Source organism: Dromaius novaehollandiae, chromosome 6 (genome assembly GCF_036370855.1).
Source record: "Dromaius novaehollandiae isolate bDroNov1 chromosome 6, bDroNov1.hap1, whole genome shotgun sequence".
NCBI lineage: Eukaryota > Metazoa > Chordata > Aves > Casuariiformes > Dromaiidae > Dromaius > Dromaius novaehollandiae.
This window is the reverse complement of record NC_088103.1, coordinates 19,070,531-19,091,527: the sequence shown is the minus strand read 5'-3', so window position 1 is coordinate 19,091,527 and position 20,997 is coordinate 19,070,531. Positions and strand designations below refer to the sequence as shown.

At 42.6% G+C, this 20,997-nt stretch overlaps 1 protein-coding gene across 2 annotated transcripts in view; it reads left to right on the top strand.

The window, feature by feature from the left end:
- The first annotated feature begins 13,871 nt into the window (after window positions 1–13,871).
- RET (ret proto-oncogene) overlaps window positions 13,872–20,997 on the top strand; it is an 86,364-nt gene continuing 79,238 nt past the window's right edge. For both annotated transcript variants that reach the window (XM_064513799.1, XM_026116814.2), the window contains exon 1: window positions 13,872–14,000. In XM_064513799.1, coding sequence (XP_064369869.1) covers window positions 13,940–14,000 — 61 coding nt within the window. In that variant the 5' untranslated portion in view covers window positions 13,872–13,939. The remainder of the gene's footprint in view (window positions 14,001–20,997) is intronic.

The window sequence follows — 20,997 nt, the reverse complement described above, 5'->3', positions numbered from 1 at the left end:
GAGCCTTAAATAAAAGTGTCTAAGTAAATCAGATAAGCCAAGCAATTCTGCTTGGCATAAGAACTAAGGTTCAATTTCATTTTTCTTCATTTCAGTGGCTCACACTGTTCTAGCATTGAATACCTTTTTATTTTACATTCCAGGGACTGTCACTGACCATGTTGGCTCTTTCACTCAATCAGGAAAATGTCCAGACTCACTTGTTTCCTTCTTGAGACATGCATTTGATTAGACTAGTGACCCAGGACATCAACACAGTAATGTGATTGAGGTCCTCCAAAGACTAGCATCAATTCATCCACAGGCCTAGCAATGTAAGTAACTGCTGCATAATCTGAATGAATTACATTTTTATGATTTCCAAGGCATGGAGGCTTAAGGAAAAACATCAAACTGACTCAAGCCAAGGCAACCTAGTTTCCAGTCTTCAACTGTGTGAAGTAGAAGATGCTTTTTGAAGACTGTAAGACATAGGAAATGTATGCAGCAAAGCTTACCTGGGGCTTCCCAGCAACTTCCAGCAGTCAGGTGAAAGTCTTTGTCTCTTCCTGCCTGCCAAATACTGTGGTCCACCAGACAGGTATGTAGATGAGGACTCTGGACTCTGTTCCCAGCTATACTGCTAACTCTGGGCAATTCACTGTGTTACTGTGCATCACAGTCCATCTTCGTGGTCTGTGCTTTTTACTGAATCCTATTCCTGTTGAGAAATCTAATTTTAATCTAATTCTGAGTAGACAGTGCACGTGGCAATGTTCATGGAATACTAAAAGCAATGAACTGAGTTATTTTCATAAGCAAATTTATATTATAGAAATATAAATTATAAGCTTTTTGTCATAGTAGCAGCAAAGAAAAATATGTTATCCTAATACTTGCAGCATGTTTGCTCTTCTGGCATCTAGATAGGAAGATGTAGTAATGTTTTTGCCACATAACTATGTAATTGAGAAAGACTGCTTCGCTGTTAAGGGGCTATGGCTCTTTTCTAGCTGATACCTGATGGTTTAACGGGGTATTATTAGTTGTAGGCTCTTGGGTCATCCGGCTGTTTTGGATAGCTAATGAATGATCTGCTTTCTGCAAATGAAGAATATTACCATAATTACACTATGCGTGTAATATTTCCAGCTGCCAGTATTTCCTAAGCTTAAGATCAGCCTTTTGCAAGAGCAGTCAAGTAGATAATGTGGAAAAGGGAAAACTGTCTTTGCCAGGTCCAGTGTTTTAAAGCCTGTCTATACGCACCGTGGAGGCACAGCACAGCTGTCTCAGCCAAGCTCTGAACCTCAACTGCTTGGTGCTGAACTCACTGAGTTTACTCACTGGGGCACACTGCAGCTGTTGAAGTTCTACTTCCAGCTGTGCAGTTGGGGATCTTTATGTGCTATGCTGCAGGGGATAGACATTTGAACAGGTGAAACATTCTGTGTGAGAAAGAAATGTCCTGACTCTATGCCCTTTGCTTCTAAATTCGAACATCATTCGTGTCCCAAATGCTGCAGGGTGTAACACCCGGGGCTAGCTTTAGATGCTGACTGCGTAGATGGCAGGCTGATGCAAGCCACGTGTTAGTTGCATGCCAATATGTAATGGCTCAGGGATGGCAGCAAAACAACTCTCCCAAGTTCGCTGAGCTGCTCAGAGCAACAAGGTCACCCTTGTGGGCTTGGTCAGTGTGCCATAGGCCACTCTGACCCTGCTCAGTAGCTTCCTGCTGGGCTGTGGTCGCCCAGTCCTGGAGTACGGGAGGCAGCTCAGTCCTGGGACCCTGCGTTCATATGGCGGGTGGTCCTGGCGGGCTCTGTGCAGCTAAGAAGCCCTAAGCTGATCCTGATATTTAACTCAACATTGATGCCAGGCAGATGGCTTGTTGGGCAGGACACTCAGCTTGTCCTGCCTGAGGGTATCCTGTCGGATGGCATTCTCCACCCCATTATGCAACTGATACATGTCCTTAGTTCAGGTCACTTCACTACATTGTGCCCCATGTTAGCCTTTGTGGCTTGTAGGTATCTGTGTTATGCGTTTTTCAAGAAAGCACTTGAACAGTTGTTGGCGAAAGACTTGCATACAGGAGGGAAGAATTGTCTGGGGAAGCACAAAAAGATGTAGAAAACCAGAAGGAGCACCTAAAAGTTCAGGAAGCTGGAAGTACAAGAGAGAAGTATTGTGAATTCTTATTCATGCAGGATTTCTTAGTGGTACGAAGTCAAGATACTGCCTAAGCTCTGAGTCATGTTTATGAAGCCACTGCATGTTTTGAATGGTAATAATCAGTAAAAACTTCTTTATAGTCTTTTATTTCAAGTATTTTCTGGAGGAAAAGCTAGCATCAAGAGTGTTTCTGTCTCACTTGTAATCAGGAACAGAAAGTTTATAGGGAACAGATATATTGCTGACCCAGGTACAATGGCAGTTCAGGATTTATTTAGGAAGAGCAGAATATTGGATTCACAACGAACAAGGCAGAGCTGAGAGCAAAATAATTTGGCTGTTTAAAAACATCCAGCAAATGATTGGTTCATATTCTAAAGCAAGACTTATGCTATAAGATAACACCAACAGATTCAGCATCTCCAGGACACCATCAGGTGATGTGAAACCCTTGAAATCTAGGGTGGCAGACATCTAAGGCAGTAGGTCCTTTAAGATGATTTTGAGTTTGTGATTTTTTTTAATAGTTTTTTTTTTTGTTTAATAGTGTTGAAGAACCTGGCAGAGACTCATCAATACTGAGTATTATGAACTTCAAGCTCTGATACTGTGGTTCCAGTTGGATTGTGCTGGAGCATCTTGTCATTTCTATTTAAAATTCTCCAAGTCCCCAGTGACTTGGAAAATAGTTCTGACAGCAGGCATTCTTGTTTTCAGTTTTTCTGTTGAACAAAATGTCAGCAGGTGACAACCTGTGTTTCTTAAGTGCAGTTAACTTGTTGAAGATTATTCTGCAGTGCTTTTCTGTGAATGCTTCATTATTCTGGCACTGTTTTCCACTAACCTCTTAGATTGTGGGTATTGAGAACTGTCAGTTTAATGTCTAATCTTGTACTTCACTGCAAACTGCTTAATCTCATGTCCTATTACCTGTGGACCCTTGTGAAGTATTACTGTGTCAGATATGCAAAATAACAAAAGTAGATTCAACAGATGGAGTCTCCCATCTAGCTTCTTATAAGACCATATCAAGCCAGTCATAGGTGCTTAGGTGCAGTTAGCCAGTGCTTTTCTGTTTTCTGGCCAATGGCACAGAAAGGTGCATGTACTTTGTTTTAAGCAGGCAATTTTTTTGTGTGCCATCAATATGTAATTGTTTGTTTAATTTGGCTTGCTGCCAAACGTCTTTTCAATGTACGTGTACGGTACCCCTTGAAAAAAAGAAAAGAAAAAAAAAAAGAAAGTGCAACCCCTCTACAATACCTCCCCATTAGAGCTCGTGGTGTGGTCAGCAGAGGCCAACTAAAATTCCCCTCAGAATGATGTACGAGTTCTTAATATTACACAGAGAATCAAATCAAAAAGATCACCCTTACCCCTTAGGCTGTTTGGCTGGCCCTATCACAATTTCATGCATCCTCAGGAGAGCCACCCTGCCAGTATGACATGGGGCTGAAGTGAAACAGGCTGCATTCCTCTTCCAGCACTCCTGGCTGCAGAAGTCAAAATCCTTTCTGTCAGTATCTCTACAAATCTCTGTCCTAGGTTTTGTTTCGTACAGTCTCCGTCATCACTGGTTGAAGGAGGATGCAGCTTTTTTTTAACAAGATATGCCTTTCATTCAGTGATGCCCCATGCAAAGCATTAGCTGAGGAGCTAACATAAAAAAATTAAGACAAAAGCTACCTTCCCCATGGGAGCACTTCCTAGGTACATGTTGATGAAGTGTGTCAAGAGTCTCTAAATAGACTTCCTAGGTTCACTGTACAGTTTCTCTTTCAGTCATGATCTTTTATCCTCTCTCCACCTTAGCTGTATATATTTTGTTACTCCTTCAACAGCTGATTTATTGGTGCAGAGACCAGCTGTGCCTAGTTTACATGAGATGTATTATAGGAGGGCTGAAAAGGTCTGGTTTAACTTAGAAATATTGCATCTGTAAAACTGTCGATTGCATGTTGATAGAGCATTGATTTACCTGCTTTTTGTTTACCTGGGTCAGTCAAACCAGTTTCTTCCAGATCTTAACTGAGTCATGTTCCAGTGTAGTAAGTATAATGGAAAAAAAGATAATTTCAGATCATATCTGTTTGCCCATTAGCATGAACTCTGTTTATTGGATTCTGGAGGGCAATAGCCAGTATTCCCAAACGGTCTCTTCCAAGAGCAAGTGGTGTGCCTGCTCCACAGCTATTACCCATCATCAAACACCACTTGCATGGGCAACCCAGTAGAGATTCACCCTGAGACGAGAAGTCCCCGGCCCTCTAACATCCCGCATGGCCCTAAGGCTCTGTAGGGCTGAGAACACAGACCAATGGACCATTCTGGGATTTTAGCAGAAGGTTTTCAGAAAGTGCTGGGTTTGTATTTACTGAGCTTTTTGTTTCAGTTGAATGTTACTGTACCTGCTAGCAAAACTGAAATAGCTGTGCTGAAGTACTGTGAGTTACCATGTAGTTGCCAGTTAGAAACAAGAAACTGTTTTCTCTATGTATACGGCTTCAGAGAAGTTCCAAGCAAGACAAGTTCTCTGAGCTGAAATACAGGAAGCTGTACAGCCCAAACAGCCGCAAACTCTAACTGGCTGAACCGACTGTGCTAACTTAAAAAAGAAACCCTATTGCCATTGATAATAGGAGACATACATGACTGTCATCTCATCTTGTAATATGCATAAATTAAGAATATAGCGTTAACCTACTTTTGGTTATCTGCTTTAGGCATTTAAAGTTCCTCTTTTCTTTCTCCCCTGGGCTCTGATTCCTACTCTTTAAGTTCATGGAAGTCAAGGCACAAAGGAATAGTAGGAATGAACTTCTTAAGTTTTACATTATTTCTGAATTATATATTATGTGTGCAAAGGTAGGCATAACCACTAAAACAGAAATATTTCCTTCTATCTGAAAACAAATAATAAATAGTAAGCTGTTGTTAGTAACTTAATTCAGTTTGTAATTCCAAGGCAGTCATTTACACATATTATAAAAATATTATAAAATTATATAATAGGCAGAGATAATAGTTTAAAGGTACATTGTACTGTTGTTGCTGTTTGTATTGCAGCAGCTGCAGCCGGAGCTTTGTGCTAGATAGGGTCTCTGTTGCAGTTGTGCGTTGTCTCCTCTCCCCAGAATACAATTTATGCTGCATTTTGCACTTCTATATAAGTAAGGACGTCTTTTCTGAAGGAAATGGTAGGAAATGCACTTTCAGTGTATACTTTTTGAAAAGCTGTAGTGACTCTGATATTTTCAGTGGGAGCTGGGGAAAAGAGGGCTGGACTTTTCCCATGTTCGTGAAAACCAACCCACATCTGCTTGTGTTAAGCCTCTGACTAAAGTAACTTGCACAGTCAGCACTTTCTGAAGACTTTCTGCTGAAATCTCAGAATGGTCCATTTGTCCGTAATGTGTTCTCGGCTCTACAGAGCCTTAGGGCCATGCAGGATGTTAGAGGGTCGGGGACCTCTTGTCTCAGGGTAAATCTCTACTGGGCTGGCCGTGACTTAGCATCCGTTTCTCCTTTTATTGGTCATAATGATTTTGAGAACTTTCTAGTCCTTTTAAAGCTCATACTATGAGCAAATTCCAAAGGTAAGGGGCAAGTATGAATCATGTGGCCCACCTAAAAATAGACCACAAGTTTGTGTTGTGCTTAGTTAATGTCTCATCAATCATTGCCACATGGCAATGTTTTGTTTGTTTGTTCTTTTAGAAAAAACAGGTTATACTAATGTGCTTGGCATCTTGTATAAGTGTAATATATCCTATCTACCTATAGTAACTGGTCAAACAGTGCAATTTTCTTTTCAAATTGTTATTTTCAGCCATTTAAACTCCTGTGGCAACTTATGCAGTACTCAATATGGCTACATATGATGCATTTCTGAAATTTTTTCTAAAAGAGATTTTAGGAAATGACATACCAGAAAAGTTTATATTCAGAGACAGTATTATAATATTAAGCACACAAAATAGACAGGAACAAAGTTTACATTTTCCATGTGCGTTCATCCCCTTTGTGCAGAGTGAGAGTATATGCTATTGCATTTTCTTGCATTTACAGGACCTCTAGCCTTACTCAATGCACAGGATGAACAGAACAGGGGCTCATATTAGTTGCAGGTGTTATTTAAATCATTATTGGTTAAATCGTTGATTCCTGGACCCCAGGAATCTACAAGTTCCACCACTACTGCTGACACTGACTTCTAACTGTTCCTGAGTAAGACTTAAAAGGCATGTTAGTGACCAAATAAAAAATGTATGGGCCAATCTCCCTTCTCAGATTTCCTCACAGGCAAGCTCTTGATTTCATTTTTAATGTAATGTTCTTTAAATGCAGAGAGTGTGTATATGTGTAATAGAAAAACATATCCTGTTGGATCGATAGAATGCGGGGGCCAATGTGACTCTATAAACCATGGTGTGAATGAAGATGCGTGACCTGACTATGAGTGCTTTCTTTTATGACCATGCTACCATATATTTAAAGATACATTTTAGTGTGAATGTAGATCTCTTAAACTAGCCGAGGATCATATTTCCTGGTCTCTAATCATTACAATTTTGTAACATATGGTATTGAATGTAAATCAGGTTACGTAGATCATTTAACCCAATACAGGTTAACTTAAAGGTGAAGTCCCTTGTAAGTCCTGATTTTGATATTTTTATACTAATTCCTATAGTGACCAAATTAATTTTTATTCCACTGAATGTGATCTTCTCTTCATTAACTTTAGTATGCTTTCACGCTTACGTTCATAACTGAATAATGATCATGAGTTTGTCAGCTCTTCCCTGTCAGAATTCAACTTTATAATTTAGGACACTAAAAACAGTCAGGCCACTGTTTCCCCTTATGCTATAGGAGCAAATCCCCAGGTAATATAAGTTGTCGTAGCTCCATTCTGAACCTATGAAAGTTTACATCAGCTGAAGATCTTGCTTGCTATTACCATAAAGCTGTTGTGTTACAAGCAAGACGTAGGCACTTTGCTGTGATTACTTGTGGGACTAGATTATTCATGGGGGTATCAAGGTCTAACACTTTTGCTACCAGTGACTTCTTTTGTGGAGGACAGAAAGATTTGAGAGTTCATGTCTGGTTTGTAAATCTGGTTTAGCAGATAAGTGTCCTATACCACAGCAGACCATAGCTACCTTAAGCACCGGAGAGGTCAGAGAGAAGTTTGTGGGAGGGGCCACATCAGTTCCTCTGCTCGGTCAGATGGTAAGCAGGACAACAGGGAGGATTGAAATGAGATGATGATGGAAGCATTGCTCCAACAGGAACATTACCCACCTTGGACCTGGGCACTGTAGAAGCCCTGCCATGGATTTCATTAGGGCACCTATCTGTATGGGAGCTCTGCAGGGTGGGGGGTCAGCAGCTGTAATGCTTTTCTAACCACCCGGTTCTCACCCTTGTGTCCCATCAGGACTGAAGACTGCTGACTCTGGCAGAACCCCATCTGTGGCTGCAGATGATGCTGCCAATGGCGCTATGGTATGTACCAAACCATACTGTGGACTGTAGAAATTGGCTGGAAGAAGTGCAGCCTTGCCGTGGCTGGGAAGTTTCTCTTAGCTCCTGCATACAGAGACATCTGTGCAAGGAGAGTGAGGCCTTTTCCCAGTAGCGATGTGGCAAAGGTAAAGCTGAAAAAATGTCAGGGCTTCACTGTTGAACTTAAAACAGCTCAGATTTTATACTGCTCAAGGAAGATATGGTTTTGTCAGTTTAATTGAATTACGTTTCATACTGAACCCAAAGCATTTGTATATTTTGAGTTGGTTTCCCTATATTTTTGTGTATTAAAAAAATACTGTATTTGAAACTTAGATTTTCTTTACATATCTGAAACCCCTAGGGTATGCTGCGATCATATTTTCCACTTCACTGTCAACTTCTCTGCAACCAAATGTATTATTTAAGGAAGAAATATAATGAAAGCTGAGATTCACAAATATTTGCTGGGCATTTGAGAAAGTATCAGAGTTTTATGTGGCTGTTACTATTTTTGTTAGAGTTGATAATGCAGTATTTTTTAGGGTCATATACACACTTCAGAAAAGGTTCTGGTGAGCTGTGACACATGGTGGGCAGACTTGAGAGTATGCTGAACAGAATCATTCTCTCACACATTCACCTCCCTCAGCTCACTATGGGGATACTTCAGCTGAGCAGTGCCTTGGCTTGAGCCATAATTCCTTTATGAATGAGTAGGGAATCAAGGTTTCGCATGCCTCAGGTGAGCTACTATATTCAATACCAAATTCTAAGAAACAAGGATGAAAATAATCTTTTTAACATTACAATCATAGTAGTAGTATATTATCTACTGGAAGTAGACATGGAGACGAGTCAACAAAAGATGTTTTATATTTTGTTAGCTGGTTTTAATTTATCAGCTGCCAATTTCAATATATTTCTGTAACTAGTTGGAGAACTAACTTCTGGAAAAATATCTACCCCCTACCATTCAAATTCTGATGGGGGATGTGAACGTGCGTATGCATGTTCGCAGTGTTTCCAGGTGGATTCAAAATGTTTGTTTAAAAGCTGGAAAAAACTGGTCTTCAAAGTTAGGAAGAACTTTACTGCTCATATTGATGTGGAGAGATTTGTCACATTAATGCCTGTTAATACCGCAGGGAAATTAATGCCTCTTGAGTAATAGAATAAATGTTGAGCCTTGATGCCAAGGTGCCTGTGAGTTACAACTGTTGGGATTATTTTGTAGTATGGTTCCAAGCAAAAAAAATTGTCCAGGCAAATGAGATAACCACCAGTCATCAGCATGGCTGCTCTCTCCAATAGTAGCCTGGGGATATTCCCATGACAGTGGAAAGCCGCGGGCATAGCTCCGCTGGGTGCTCGGCAGCACGCACGTCACAGCTTACAACGTTGTAGGCTGTCTGGCGTGGCGCTGGGGTGCATCATCAGTGCCAGAGGTTTACATCCAGTTTTAATCATACTTCTGTGATCTTACTGGTCCACAATAGTATACAAAATTCAGATCTGTATTTGAATTTGGATTTTGAAACTCATGCTATTGAAAGTCAGTGTGAATTGCAGTGATTTCACACTCCATGTGCCTTTTAAGTGATATAATAGGTAGTATTCATGGCACTCCCAGGACTAACCTTTGAACAACGGTATGAAAACTGAGCAAGAGTGTTCTGTCAGTTTTCAGGGCTAAAGTAACCGGACAGGTGCAATACAGCAGGAGCTTCTTCATGGAAGCAAACCAAGAAAAAACACATTATTCCCAAGCACTGGGAGACCTTGTTTCATCTTTGCATGGAAATGTTATAACGCTGTCATCCTGTACTTATAAATCTGCAACAATAAAGTCAAAGGAGGTAAAGGTTCAGATAAATCAATGAATTCAAAATTATTTTATTAATGACTTGTGATGGCATCAGACACTGAGGTCTGTTTTGCACAAAATAACAGATGGCAGATTATTTATGGTTTTGTTATGTTTATAAGTTTATAATTTCAGTGAAACAATCCTATGGCCAGAAATCAGGTGTCGTTGTTGCAGATATGTGTATTTTCAAAAGCTGTATATTATATTGACAGTGATGCAAAATACCCCTTGTTGGAGGAATTTAGGATGTTATTGCCAAGAAGCAGCAGCAGAGTCTGATGAGGGTTGTCCCAGTGGCAGCCTAGCATACAGGAGAGATTGCTCTGTCAGGTCTCCACAGGATTTTGGCTCTTCTCGGTCTAGCCCAGTCCTATGATCAGCTATTCTGCTTTCCCTGTCACAGCATCTCCACCACTTTTTCCACTCCCCTCTCACAGTTTTCACAAGACGCTTAGTTTGCCAGGAAATCTATCTATAGGACAATGTTAAGCCCCTGCTTAAACTTGTGTTGCTGGCATTGTTTCTGCACAACAGGCAGATTTGGTTTTTATTTTCTCCTAATGTGAAAGAGACATCTTGGTTGCTTCTCCAGGTGCTATGATGTAGAAGACATCTCTCAGAATAGGTGTGCTGCTTTCTTATGATAACAAGGCTTTCTGACCAGGTAATAGCACTTTTGGATGAGCACTCCAGGAAAACATGCTATTCTTATGCTCTTTCAGGGATTTAAGCTAGACCAAAATGAAATAGGTGCTGTGGATTGCTGGATGGTTTAAATGTCAGCTGTACATAACAAGCAGAGAAGAAGGTATCAGACAGAAGAATAGGAAAATAAAGCCTGTATGAGGTACAAGCATGTAAACAACAACTTGAATTGTCTGCTGTGCAGATAAATCATTTGTGATTGTCAGGATCAAAATATGATCTGTCCCCTTACCATTAACATCTACCTTGGAAAGAGTATCTGTTCAGTGCCGTCCTAGAGGTAACTGTGTGAAAGACTTGACAATTTGATCACAAAGTGGAATTAAGTGTTACTAAGGAATTTTTGGTCATTTTTATCTCATTTTTTCTAAAGTGATAAGCAGTATCACTTCAGATCTGAGACTCTACAACAAACAACCGCATAGCATGGAGAAATTTTCTTTTTTTAAGTCCTGACCTGATCACAAATGAGATTTCAATCACAGTGTTCTAGGGAGAACTTCTATAAAAATATCTCTCGGTGTTCATGTCCTGCCTCGATGCTAACTGAGCGTGACCTAAGATCTCTGATGCAACCAAGAAACAGTTATCAATTAACATGAGATTCAGGAAGCATTATCATATCAGGACATCTCAGGGTGCCTTTACAAAGAAAATATACAATAATTTAATAGCTCAGTCTGCAGTGCCAAATGAATGACTCAAAGCAAAGAAGAAATAAATGAGTATGAGCTATAGTTTCACAATTGCACCAGCCTGCAGGAAAGTGCCAATTTAGTTCCAAAGTATTTTGCTAGGAGAGTGATGGGAGATGCCATTATAGAGCTTGAGTTTGTCTGCAAAATCAAGGACACCTAGCTTTTTATTCCCTGTTTAACAGCGCTGGTTTTCACATCAGTTTTCAAAAGGCCTTTGGACAAACCAAGTGAATGACAGGAACATGTACGTTATGCCTATCTGAGCAGAGGTTAGCTGCTGGAAGGAGAGAGTTGGCAGTAGGCTTGTATTCCTCTAGTAAACTCAAGGGCAGATTCTTCACAGTCTGTGTTGGGCTTCTTTATGGGTGTGGAAACAGGGCTGGGCAGGAACTGCTGGGCTTTGTATTCTTTTCCTCTGAAGTCTGAATTCCGGGCAATAGATCAAAACACCTCCATTTCGATAGGCTATTGCTGCATTTCATGAGATGTGGCAGTTGGGTTATTTCAGTCTTCCTGATGGTAGGTTGTGTTTCCAGACCAAACTACATTTCCTCCCCTGTTCTCGGTGAAGGCTTGCAGTGCATTGGAGACCATGAGGCAGAACAGCTTCATGGAGGCTCCGCCGGCGTTAGTGTGATGAGCGTGCTGGCTGCAGACTGCACATACTGATGTTCAGTCCCTTTCTTATCCAAGCTGGTAACTTCTTCCCACATGTGCTGTGTGGTCAGGTATGATCCTCTAAGAGCATATAAACCTGCTTAACCTAAAAGCCTGAAAATCAAATGAAAAAATGATTGTGGTGACCTTATTTCTTCTCCTTGTGTGACTAACACAGTGGCATCTCGAACCAGGTTTAATGCCCTGGAAGAGAGCCTGAAGCTGGCAGAGGAATACAGCTTTGGCTTCAGTTGCTGAGATGCCAGAAGAGATTGGAAGTCCTTGAAATTCTTCCAAGAAGTCACTTTGTCCTGGATGGAAACTGACATTTATCAGGGCAGATGATAGTGCTGTATTTTAGATGGCATCAATATTGATTTGTATGCAGTGTGAGCTTTTAAATATGATTTAAGATAAAGCTCAACTTAATGTAAGACATTTCTCCACAAAGCACTGATTTAATGTTAATGTTTTATATGTTGTTTTCTTTGCTGTAGCCTTCCCTTGGCTTATGGAGACATCCCAGATATGCTTCTCAGTTCCCTCTGTCGGGCATCTATAAAAGCCCCACAAAGACTTAGGCACGTGAGTACTCAAAAGTTTAATTTATGCTATCTGTCAGGTAGCTTAAAATACAGTTAATTTATGAGAGTTGCTACTGTCCATCTCAAATTCATTATTAGCCCTTCACGTGCTTGCACTTGGCTTATTGTTTTACCACGACTAATGAAGAACATGGGAATTTTTGATGCAGGTCTAACAGAAAAGTTAAGAATAGGTTAGTACTTTTATCAGTTCTATGGGGTAATTTTGTGTATTTTTGCCTCTTGTAGTGTTGGGTGTCTTAAGTGGAATCCTTATACAGTGGGCTAAGAAGAGAGAAGCTAGAATTTCCTATTTGGTTTGTATTTAAAGTAATCCATAGCAGTTCTTGCTAGGTGACATTGCATTTTACACTGAGCATCATTCTAATGTGTACGTCTCCTTCAAACGGGAGAAGGTTTGGGAAGCTTTCTGTTTGCTCTTGCTTGGGCATTTCAAAGTCTGAAGGTTGGGAAAGATCAGGGCTTTAGGTGCTGATCGGAGTCCTGATGCCCAGATCTCCCAAGCACTGCCCCTGTGGCTAGGCAACAGCAGCTCAGGGCGAAGAGAGTATTTTTCCGGCAGGTTGAAACGACCTGTAAACGTAACTCCGCGCCCACCACGGGCAGGAGGGGTGCAACGACAGGAGCCGAGTTTTCCTTTGGCCAAGAGCTGGGGCAGCGGGCGGGCGGCAGGTCTGGCCGCGGCGGGCGGCACCGCTCGGCAGCCGCTCTGGGCGGTGTCCGCGGGCGGCGGCTCTTTCGCACCGCTGCCCTCAGCGCGCCCGAGCCGGCGTTAGGGGTGGTTTTGTTCTCCCTCCTGCTTGCGGTTTAAAAGTGCCGTTTCGCTCCGCAGCGCGATGCCTGCATTCCCGTTACTTTGGTGCCTTGCCAGGTAGGGATGGTCTCTCACAGCACCTCCTGCCATCAAGCAAAAACCGTCTCCTCTCCTCAGGATTAATTATTCAACACGTTTAATGTGCTGGGGGCGGGGGGGCACGGCACTCGGGCGCATCGTAGCGCCGCAGCGCCTGTCCCTGCTTTGTCTCGCACCTGGAGTGTTTGTGCTGCTCGCGTGTCTTCCTCCCCCGCCCTCCTCCTCCTCCTCCTCCTCCTCCTCCTCCTCCTCCCCCCGCCCGCCGGGCACACCTCTCCGCTTCCCCGGCCCCCCTGCGCGCCCGCTAACTCCGGTGCGGAGGCAGGGGCAGGAGGACGCGGGAGGTGCGCACCGGGACGCGTCGCCCGCGGTCCCCCGCTCCGGGCCGCCCACCGCCGGCCCGCGGGATGCCCGGGGCGGCGCGGCCGCAGCCGCCGCCGCGCCCCCTCCCTCGGCCCCTGCGCACCCCTCCGCGCCGCGCGGCCCCGCCCCGCCCCGCCCCGCCCGGCCGGGGGAGGGACCGGGGCCGGCCCAGGCCCGGGCGGTGCCGCCGCCCCGGGCAGCACGCTCGGGGCTTGACGCCAGGCGCGGCCGCACCGGCGCGGCGCTCCCCCTTTGATTTTGGCTTCTTCCTGCGGAGTCCGCGGGCAGCCCGCGGGGCAGCGCGCTCCCGCCCGGCCCCAGGCAGCCGGCAGGCGGCCCTGCCCGGCCCGCGCTCCGCTCCGCTCCGCTCCGCTCCGCGGCAGCTGCCCGCCCGCCCGCCGGGGCCGCCCCGGGCCATGGGCCGGCCCGCCTGAGGCGCCGCAGCGCTCGGCCCGAGCGGCGGGAGGAGGCGGCGGGGTGCGCCCGGCGCTGGCCCGGCTGCGCGCCGCGGGGGACGATGCCCGTCGCGGGGCGGCCGGCGGCTCTGCTCCCGCTGCCGCTGCTGCTGCTGTGCGGAGGTAAGCGCCGCCGCGTTATCGGTGCCGCGGGCGGCCGGGTCAGCACCAGGAGAGCTCTTCCGAAACGCAGACGGGATATAAATAACCCCAATACTTTTTCTTTGCTTTTTAAGCACTAAAGCTAAGTTAGAACAGATGTGAGTTTCCTTGTTCTTAAATTTATGATGTGAAAGAGAGGGATCCTTAGGCGTGTTCCTATTTCAAGTTTCCGAAAGAGTATTGCTTCTCTGCTGTTCCCCTCCCAGAGCTTTTTGCATCATCAAACTAAATGGGGCTTGGACTGATGAATGAAAATGGCCAAAAGATGAAGAGTTATTGCATCGTAACTTAGACGATGCAGTCCACAGATGTCAGGTTTCTAAAGCAAACAGAAAATCCATTATATCTCTTTCTTTTCCATATGGCTATGTTTGCCAACGTGTTTCTGATGTTTACATGAATAAATCAAAGTTGTTGTTTGCTGGAGAACGCAGCACAACCCTACGTGTTCGCCAAAACGCGTTGCTGAAAAAGGCAAGCCCCAAAACAGCCCAGCAGGTAGTCTGCAGGTTGATATAACAGAGTGAAGTGCAATATTAATTCGGTACTTGCGATTCTCTGTAAAATGTGCAACAATTTGCTCCTTCTCATTACTGCTTCAGGTTACTTGTAGGAGGTCGCACCATCTTACGCTGCTCTCAGTAGCTCGGAAAGATTCTAAAGCCCCTGCTCTTATTTCATTTTTTCTTTGCTGCATGAAAGTACTTTAAGTTGCTCTTACCCTTTTTATTCTCAATATGTTATTGTTAGGGCCTTCAGATCATCATAAAAACTTGCTGGTACCCAAACGTAGTGTGTCTGCGGAAAAATTAGGAGGAATCCAGCAAGTCTAAACGCTCATTAAAATAAATAGAAAGGCTTATATCACACACCATTTCACTGTCAGGAAGAATTAGTCATACTTGCATTACTAATAGATGATCTTTTGTACCTGCTTTACTCTTACCATTGTTTTTATGGCAAATATATTTTCTTTAATGTTTTTGGCAGAATTAGTAGAAATCTAATTTACCTAAGTTCTTCAATTTGAGAGTTATGTTTACTTTAGCCAAAATGGGTCACGTGCATTTGCTTGAAAAGTATTTTCTGTGATTTCAGTTTAAGCTGGACAGATAGACTTGCTCCTGTTCATTTGGTGATGGCCCAGAATCTAGAACGTACTCAGCGTAACTGGTGGTTAGAGCTCCTGAGCTGCTTTCTACGTTTTTTTCCCTTAATTTTTCCCTTTCAGTGGAACTGTTACATGATTTTACTTTCAGTTGTATACCTTCCTTATATGAATTGTACTTTGAAAGTTGGGGGGGGAGGGGCAAGGGAAAGAAGAGGGTTGTGTCTGTTTCTCTTCCCCACTTTATCTGTTTTCTTCTTTGAGTATCAACCCTAAGCAGCTGGGAAATCAGTTACATGAAATCAGTAGATTTGTTATTAAATATGGCCATAAATTGTTAACTCCTAGATTTGTCCATAGCTTGAAAGGGATATTATGGGAGTGGACTTACTTGAGTAGGGTAGACTGCCAGTTAGGACTTTTATACCATTTGTTTATACTTGTAATTGCAAATATTAATTTTGTTTACACTCAGTTTTGACTGATGAGGCTTAATATTTGATCCCCCTTAATTTTTACTGAAATTATGGGGAAGAAGAGAAAATTTGCCTACCTGTAAGATCACACTTTAAGGTAATTGTATTCATAGTTAGTTCAAGAAGTCTAGCGTGTTAGCAGTGTCGTATGGGTGTCTGTTGCCGGAGAGAAGTGCTGTTTCACTTTGTTTAGATGTGCGATGCTAGCTCTTATTTACGTAATATAATCTGGGTTGACAACAGGGGTAAGATGAATCGTTATGTCTTGGAGGAACTAGCGAAATCCCCGCGTGCACAGAGTTCCCCTGTAGAAAGTGAACTGCCTCCCGTGTGATGCTGTGAGTGTCGGGCGGGGGAGGAACGCGGTGAAACTTCAGCGGGCTCCATCCGAGAAGGGAAAGCCAAAGGTCCTGCAGCGGTAGCTGTGTCGTGCTCTCAGCGGGGGGTGTGAGGAAATCTCTCAGCCGTGCAAAACCTTGTTGTACAGGATTCCCACCCAAGGTTAATACAAAATGATATCCTTGCACTCAGCTCCTGTCAGGACATCTTTTGGTTTATCTGACTATGGGGTTTTTTTGAAAGCCCATCAGTGCAGTAGTTGTTAAAACACGTCCTCATGATTAAACTGAAGATTTCTCCAGCTTGGATAAGGTTGGTAAAATACACGCTGGCGAGCATGCTGTTATTTGAAAGGGTTAGATCTGGTTCTGTTCTGGCAGGTTTTGAAGAGCACACTGGCCCCTTAGTTCTGAAGCAGAACGGCCGGACCCTTGCTGCTTTTGCCTCGTAAGCAATGCGCGGGTCTCCTGCAGGCATTGGTATTAGCATGTGACAGCCTAGAAATAAAGAAAATAAAAGGAATGTTTCTTCTCAAGTTAGGACTTCTGTGTCTTTCAGCGTCAGTTAGAAGAAATGCAAATATTTATTATGGAGCGTAGACATGTATTTTTCAAAAGTTTACATATTTTCAGTTGTAGGGCTTCAGGGTGTTTATTCACACAATGCACAGCATGGGTGTTTTGCACCAGGGTTTTCATTCATTTCTGAAAGCTCATATTGATAGGAGAAAAGGACCTTGCTCAGTTAAGAATAGGAAAGAGTGGCTGTAGGAAAGACTGAGTAGCATAGCGTTGTCTGGAAAGTAATTCTCGTTATTACAGGAAATACTTCCTAAGTGGTAATGTATTGTCAATGAATAAAATCAAGTTTATAAGAATTACAGTGTAGGTGTAGCTTGTAAAAGTGGAAGGAAAATATGCTTTTATATGGAAATAACTTTAACAAAAGTGTTGTTGAATGCAAACTGTTTCAAACATTTTGTTATTTCATTGACTGTGATACAAAAAAGTGATGAATGCATTTGCTTTGGTATTCATTTAGGCACTGAACTGGATCGATTCTTACAGTGCAGTTTCCTGCTGCCAGGGTTACTGTTAATATTCTCTTTTGACTGGTTACAACTTACAACAAGTTTTGGCTCAAGTTGTGCATTCAGAGCAAGGACAGACTTCAAAAACTAACTGTGCAAATACTGACGTTCTTCTCCTCAAATTTTAGGTATTTTGTGTATATTTGTATTTCATCACAGGAAAATGGTGTTTTCCCTAGGAAAAACACCTATATGATTCTCTCTGAAAAGATTACCTGGGCATTAACATCTTTAGATCAAAACAGCGCTAATCAGATCAAGTGGTGGAGCACAGGCCATTGAGTTGAGTCAAGGACCAGGCTAAAGACAGACATAAATTTGTCTGTGCGCCTGTCATTTTGGCAGTGATCTGGTCAGACAATGTGATTTCTGTTTTAATTTGTCTAGATCGTAACCCTGACTGTAGGCCAAGAGAAAATGGAATCCGTGGAGACAAAAAAGAGTGAGGCACTTCATTACGTCTTATATGTCTTATTTGGGGAGGGTATGGAAATCATGAGAAAATTTCAAACCGTACAGTTCCTGTTAGGAAAAAGAGGATTAATAGGACACTTTGATTCTTTCCTACTCTGTTATTTTTATCTGCCTCTAGATACAGCAACTACAGCAACTGTTTTGCCTCTTTCCCAGACACCTGAGAGCACGCTAGCGGTCCTAGTGCTTCCCCTCACTAAAGGCACCAGCTTCTGCCCACATGGAGTGGGAAATGGATGCTCCACGGGTGCGGAGTTGGTTGCAGGGTTAATCCCAGCACTCCTGCTTATGTCAGGGGAAGCTGCTTGGGCCCGCTGGGTCCTCCAGCCTTAGTGTCTCTCCTTACTTTATTTCTATTCCCAGCTCCTTCACCTTCGAGTTCTTCCACAAATCAGCTTCTGCACTGAAGTTCATAACCTGCAGCCTTTTCCATTTCATAAAAAATTAGGCGACTTTTTTTGAGGGGGGTGGTTTGTTTATTTTTAAACAACAACATGCTGATAGGATTCATGTTTTGTGTTATATTCACTTACCTTTTCTTCCCATTGCCTGATGGTGGGTTTTTTTTCTTTTTTTCCTGTAGCTTCTTGTAATGTTAACATAAGCAGCGAGTTCATATCATAGTGTTTGGTTCAGCACCTAAATACCTAGATGTACGTTCAGTAGCAGGGCAGCATTCAGTTTTCCATTTGTTTGTCATAGCATCGTCTGTTAAATAATGTTTTTCTTCTTGTTACTGAAGCAATAGACATGACTGGTGAGGAAGCTTGTATTTTGTTCACTCTGTTTCTCCCTCTCTCCCCCACTTCGGCCCCTGCAGGAGGGAAATGACTTGTTGGTTTGGTGAGGCACTTGCGGTCTTGGCACCTGCGCTCGGGTTGGTAACGAGGCAGGTGCTAGGGCTGGTCTTTTTAGGACTTGAACTGAGGGAGCTGGTTTTGGGGAAACCAAATAGTCAGTAACCCTCTCTGCAGCACATCATTTGGCAGCTTCACTGTGTTGTGCGTGCAGCATATTTAAGGGGCATATATTAACGGACAAAAGTCTGTATTACAATCTGTAAGTAAGAATTTGTAGTTGCCAGTCCTCCTGGGCTGCTGCTTCCACCATGATGTGAGCGAGCGAATACGGATGTGTCATGGGTTGGAAAAAATCCGTAACGTAGGAGCTCAGTGTTTGCCAGCGAGCCTTTCTGCGTAAAGGTTGCTGAGAGTCAGAGTCCCTCCACAGGGAACGGCGGGTTCGCTCTATTCGTACGTCGGTATCCTTCAGTTTTCTGGCACCAGAACTGAGAGTGATACCAGCTGGTGACTGACTGGAATTGTCTCTTGTTTTTAAATGTAATAAATTGTCTAACATAGCTTTTTGGGTGCATACATTTATATTAGTAATATTGCAACACCTATTTTAACATAGACCGTGATTCCCTGAAGTGAGCAGGGTGTATGTTAAGAGTACACTGTTTTAAGCCTGAGGCACGTTCACAGTGCAGTGCTGGGAACTCTTCTTAGCTGCTTTTGCTTCCTTTTGGTTTGGCAGCAGCAGAGCATTAATATCCACCAAATTATTCAAAAGAAACTTTTCTAGTAATTGTCATTTGTTTTTCAGATGAACTTCTGTAGATGAAGGTCATTACAGTAGGATAGGATGGTTCTGAAGTTTGCATATTAGATTGGGTAGACCAGGATTCAAGTTTAGTTAACAGCTGTGCCACAGATTTGTGCACTGACTCTTTCTGTCTTAGTTTTCTCTTCTGTAGAATACTACCAGCAGTAGTAATAATCTCCCTTGCATGTCATACGTATTGTTGGTTGCATATAACATAACCCCGTGGCAAAGTGGGGGGAAAACATACCAAAAACTTTACGGAATTTCTAGGGTGCAACAGATGCATCAAGAAAAAACAGAGCGTCAGAGAAGCTCTAGGTAGCTGTAGAATAAAATCTGTTGGGAGGCTTAGTACAATGGGATTTTGTCCCTCATGGGTGAGATCTGTTTGCCACTTCTGCAACAATGTAGAGAATTCACTGTGTTGTGAGCTTTTTGACAAGTTTTCACATAGAGAAGGTTGCTCATTAATAACGTTATTAAGAAATTTTTGGTTAATAAAACATAAAATAGTAAGTCAAGTGAGGCACGAATAGCCAGGTGGATATTGCTCTTTTAGAACTCAGTTTTTTAAAAGGACCGTGGAGGTATTTAGAACCATCTTACTCTTCAGATATTTTGCCTTTTTTTCACCACATAAAGAGAACACAAAACTGGTTTTTCTAATGATCATTTCAAAACAATAGTTGAGTAGTTTCAGATTTCTGGATCTTGAAATGGGACCATAAACGTACCAGATGCCTTTTTTACCTGAAAGAGGTGCTATGTAAATCTGCTGAAATGAGAATGATCAACAGCACTTGAAAGCTTAAGGGGAAATTGCAGTGATCCCAATCAAAAAAGGGAATTAGAAATTTTACTGAGATAATAGTGCCAAAAATGTTGTTTGACTGAATTACTTTAGGAATCTGGCTAACTAAATCAGGTGATCATAAAAAGAAAATGGATGTATTACTGCTAATGGTTGTCTAATGGCTTTTCAGTGTATGCATTTAGAAAACTAATTAAACATTATATTTAACTGATATAACAAAGTTGCTTGTGTTGCTGTAATGGGTGTTTTTTTAGTGTCCATTATGGCTTTCTTCTAAGCAAGACAAATTTCACTCTCAGATAATAGAATTAAATCTAGTTTTGTTCCTAATTCTTAGACACCAAGTTGCTGGGTTTTTTATATGGACTTTTCCATTAGCTATTCTATTTATGTGTGAAGGCAAAACTCATATTGACATGAGGAGAGCAGAATTTCACATATTTCTGAAGCCTCTTTAAAGACCAGTTTCTCCCTTGAATTAAAACAGGCATCCTTTAGTCCTACAAGTGCTGCTCCAGAACTGTCTTGGAGATGAGACTTAAAACTCGCTGTGGCTTAAAGACCCAGAGACGTTTCTGTATTTTTCTAAATAATAGATGCATAATTTCGGGTGACTCCTTATCCATTTCTGTATTAAGAGCTGGAGACTTTCAAATTTTCAGTCTGAAAATGGTGCCTTTGACTTCACCACAGTTCCCTTTTGCCAGCTCCCATTGACTTCCTTGAGAGTTATATTTCTGTTGATTGACCTCTGGGGCTTTTTTTGCCTTTATTGGTTAGGTGGCCTTCCATAACCTGTCATCTAGGAGTAGGCATTAAAGAGCATTTCTATGCAAGGAGAAATGAGAGTGTGAACTATATGAATGGTTTACAAAATGTTGGTGAGAATGGCTTTGATTCTCTATGTTTTCGCACAGCCTTCCTCCCCCTCCCGCTGCATTCCTCCAAAGTTACCTTTCAGGCTGCAGTCAGCTCTCTGTATTCCTGCTCTGTGTTTGGGAAGAAGATGCTGACCGCTAACGTTCCTGCTGTTCTGCGCAGAAGGAAAA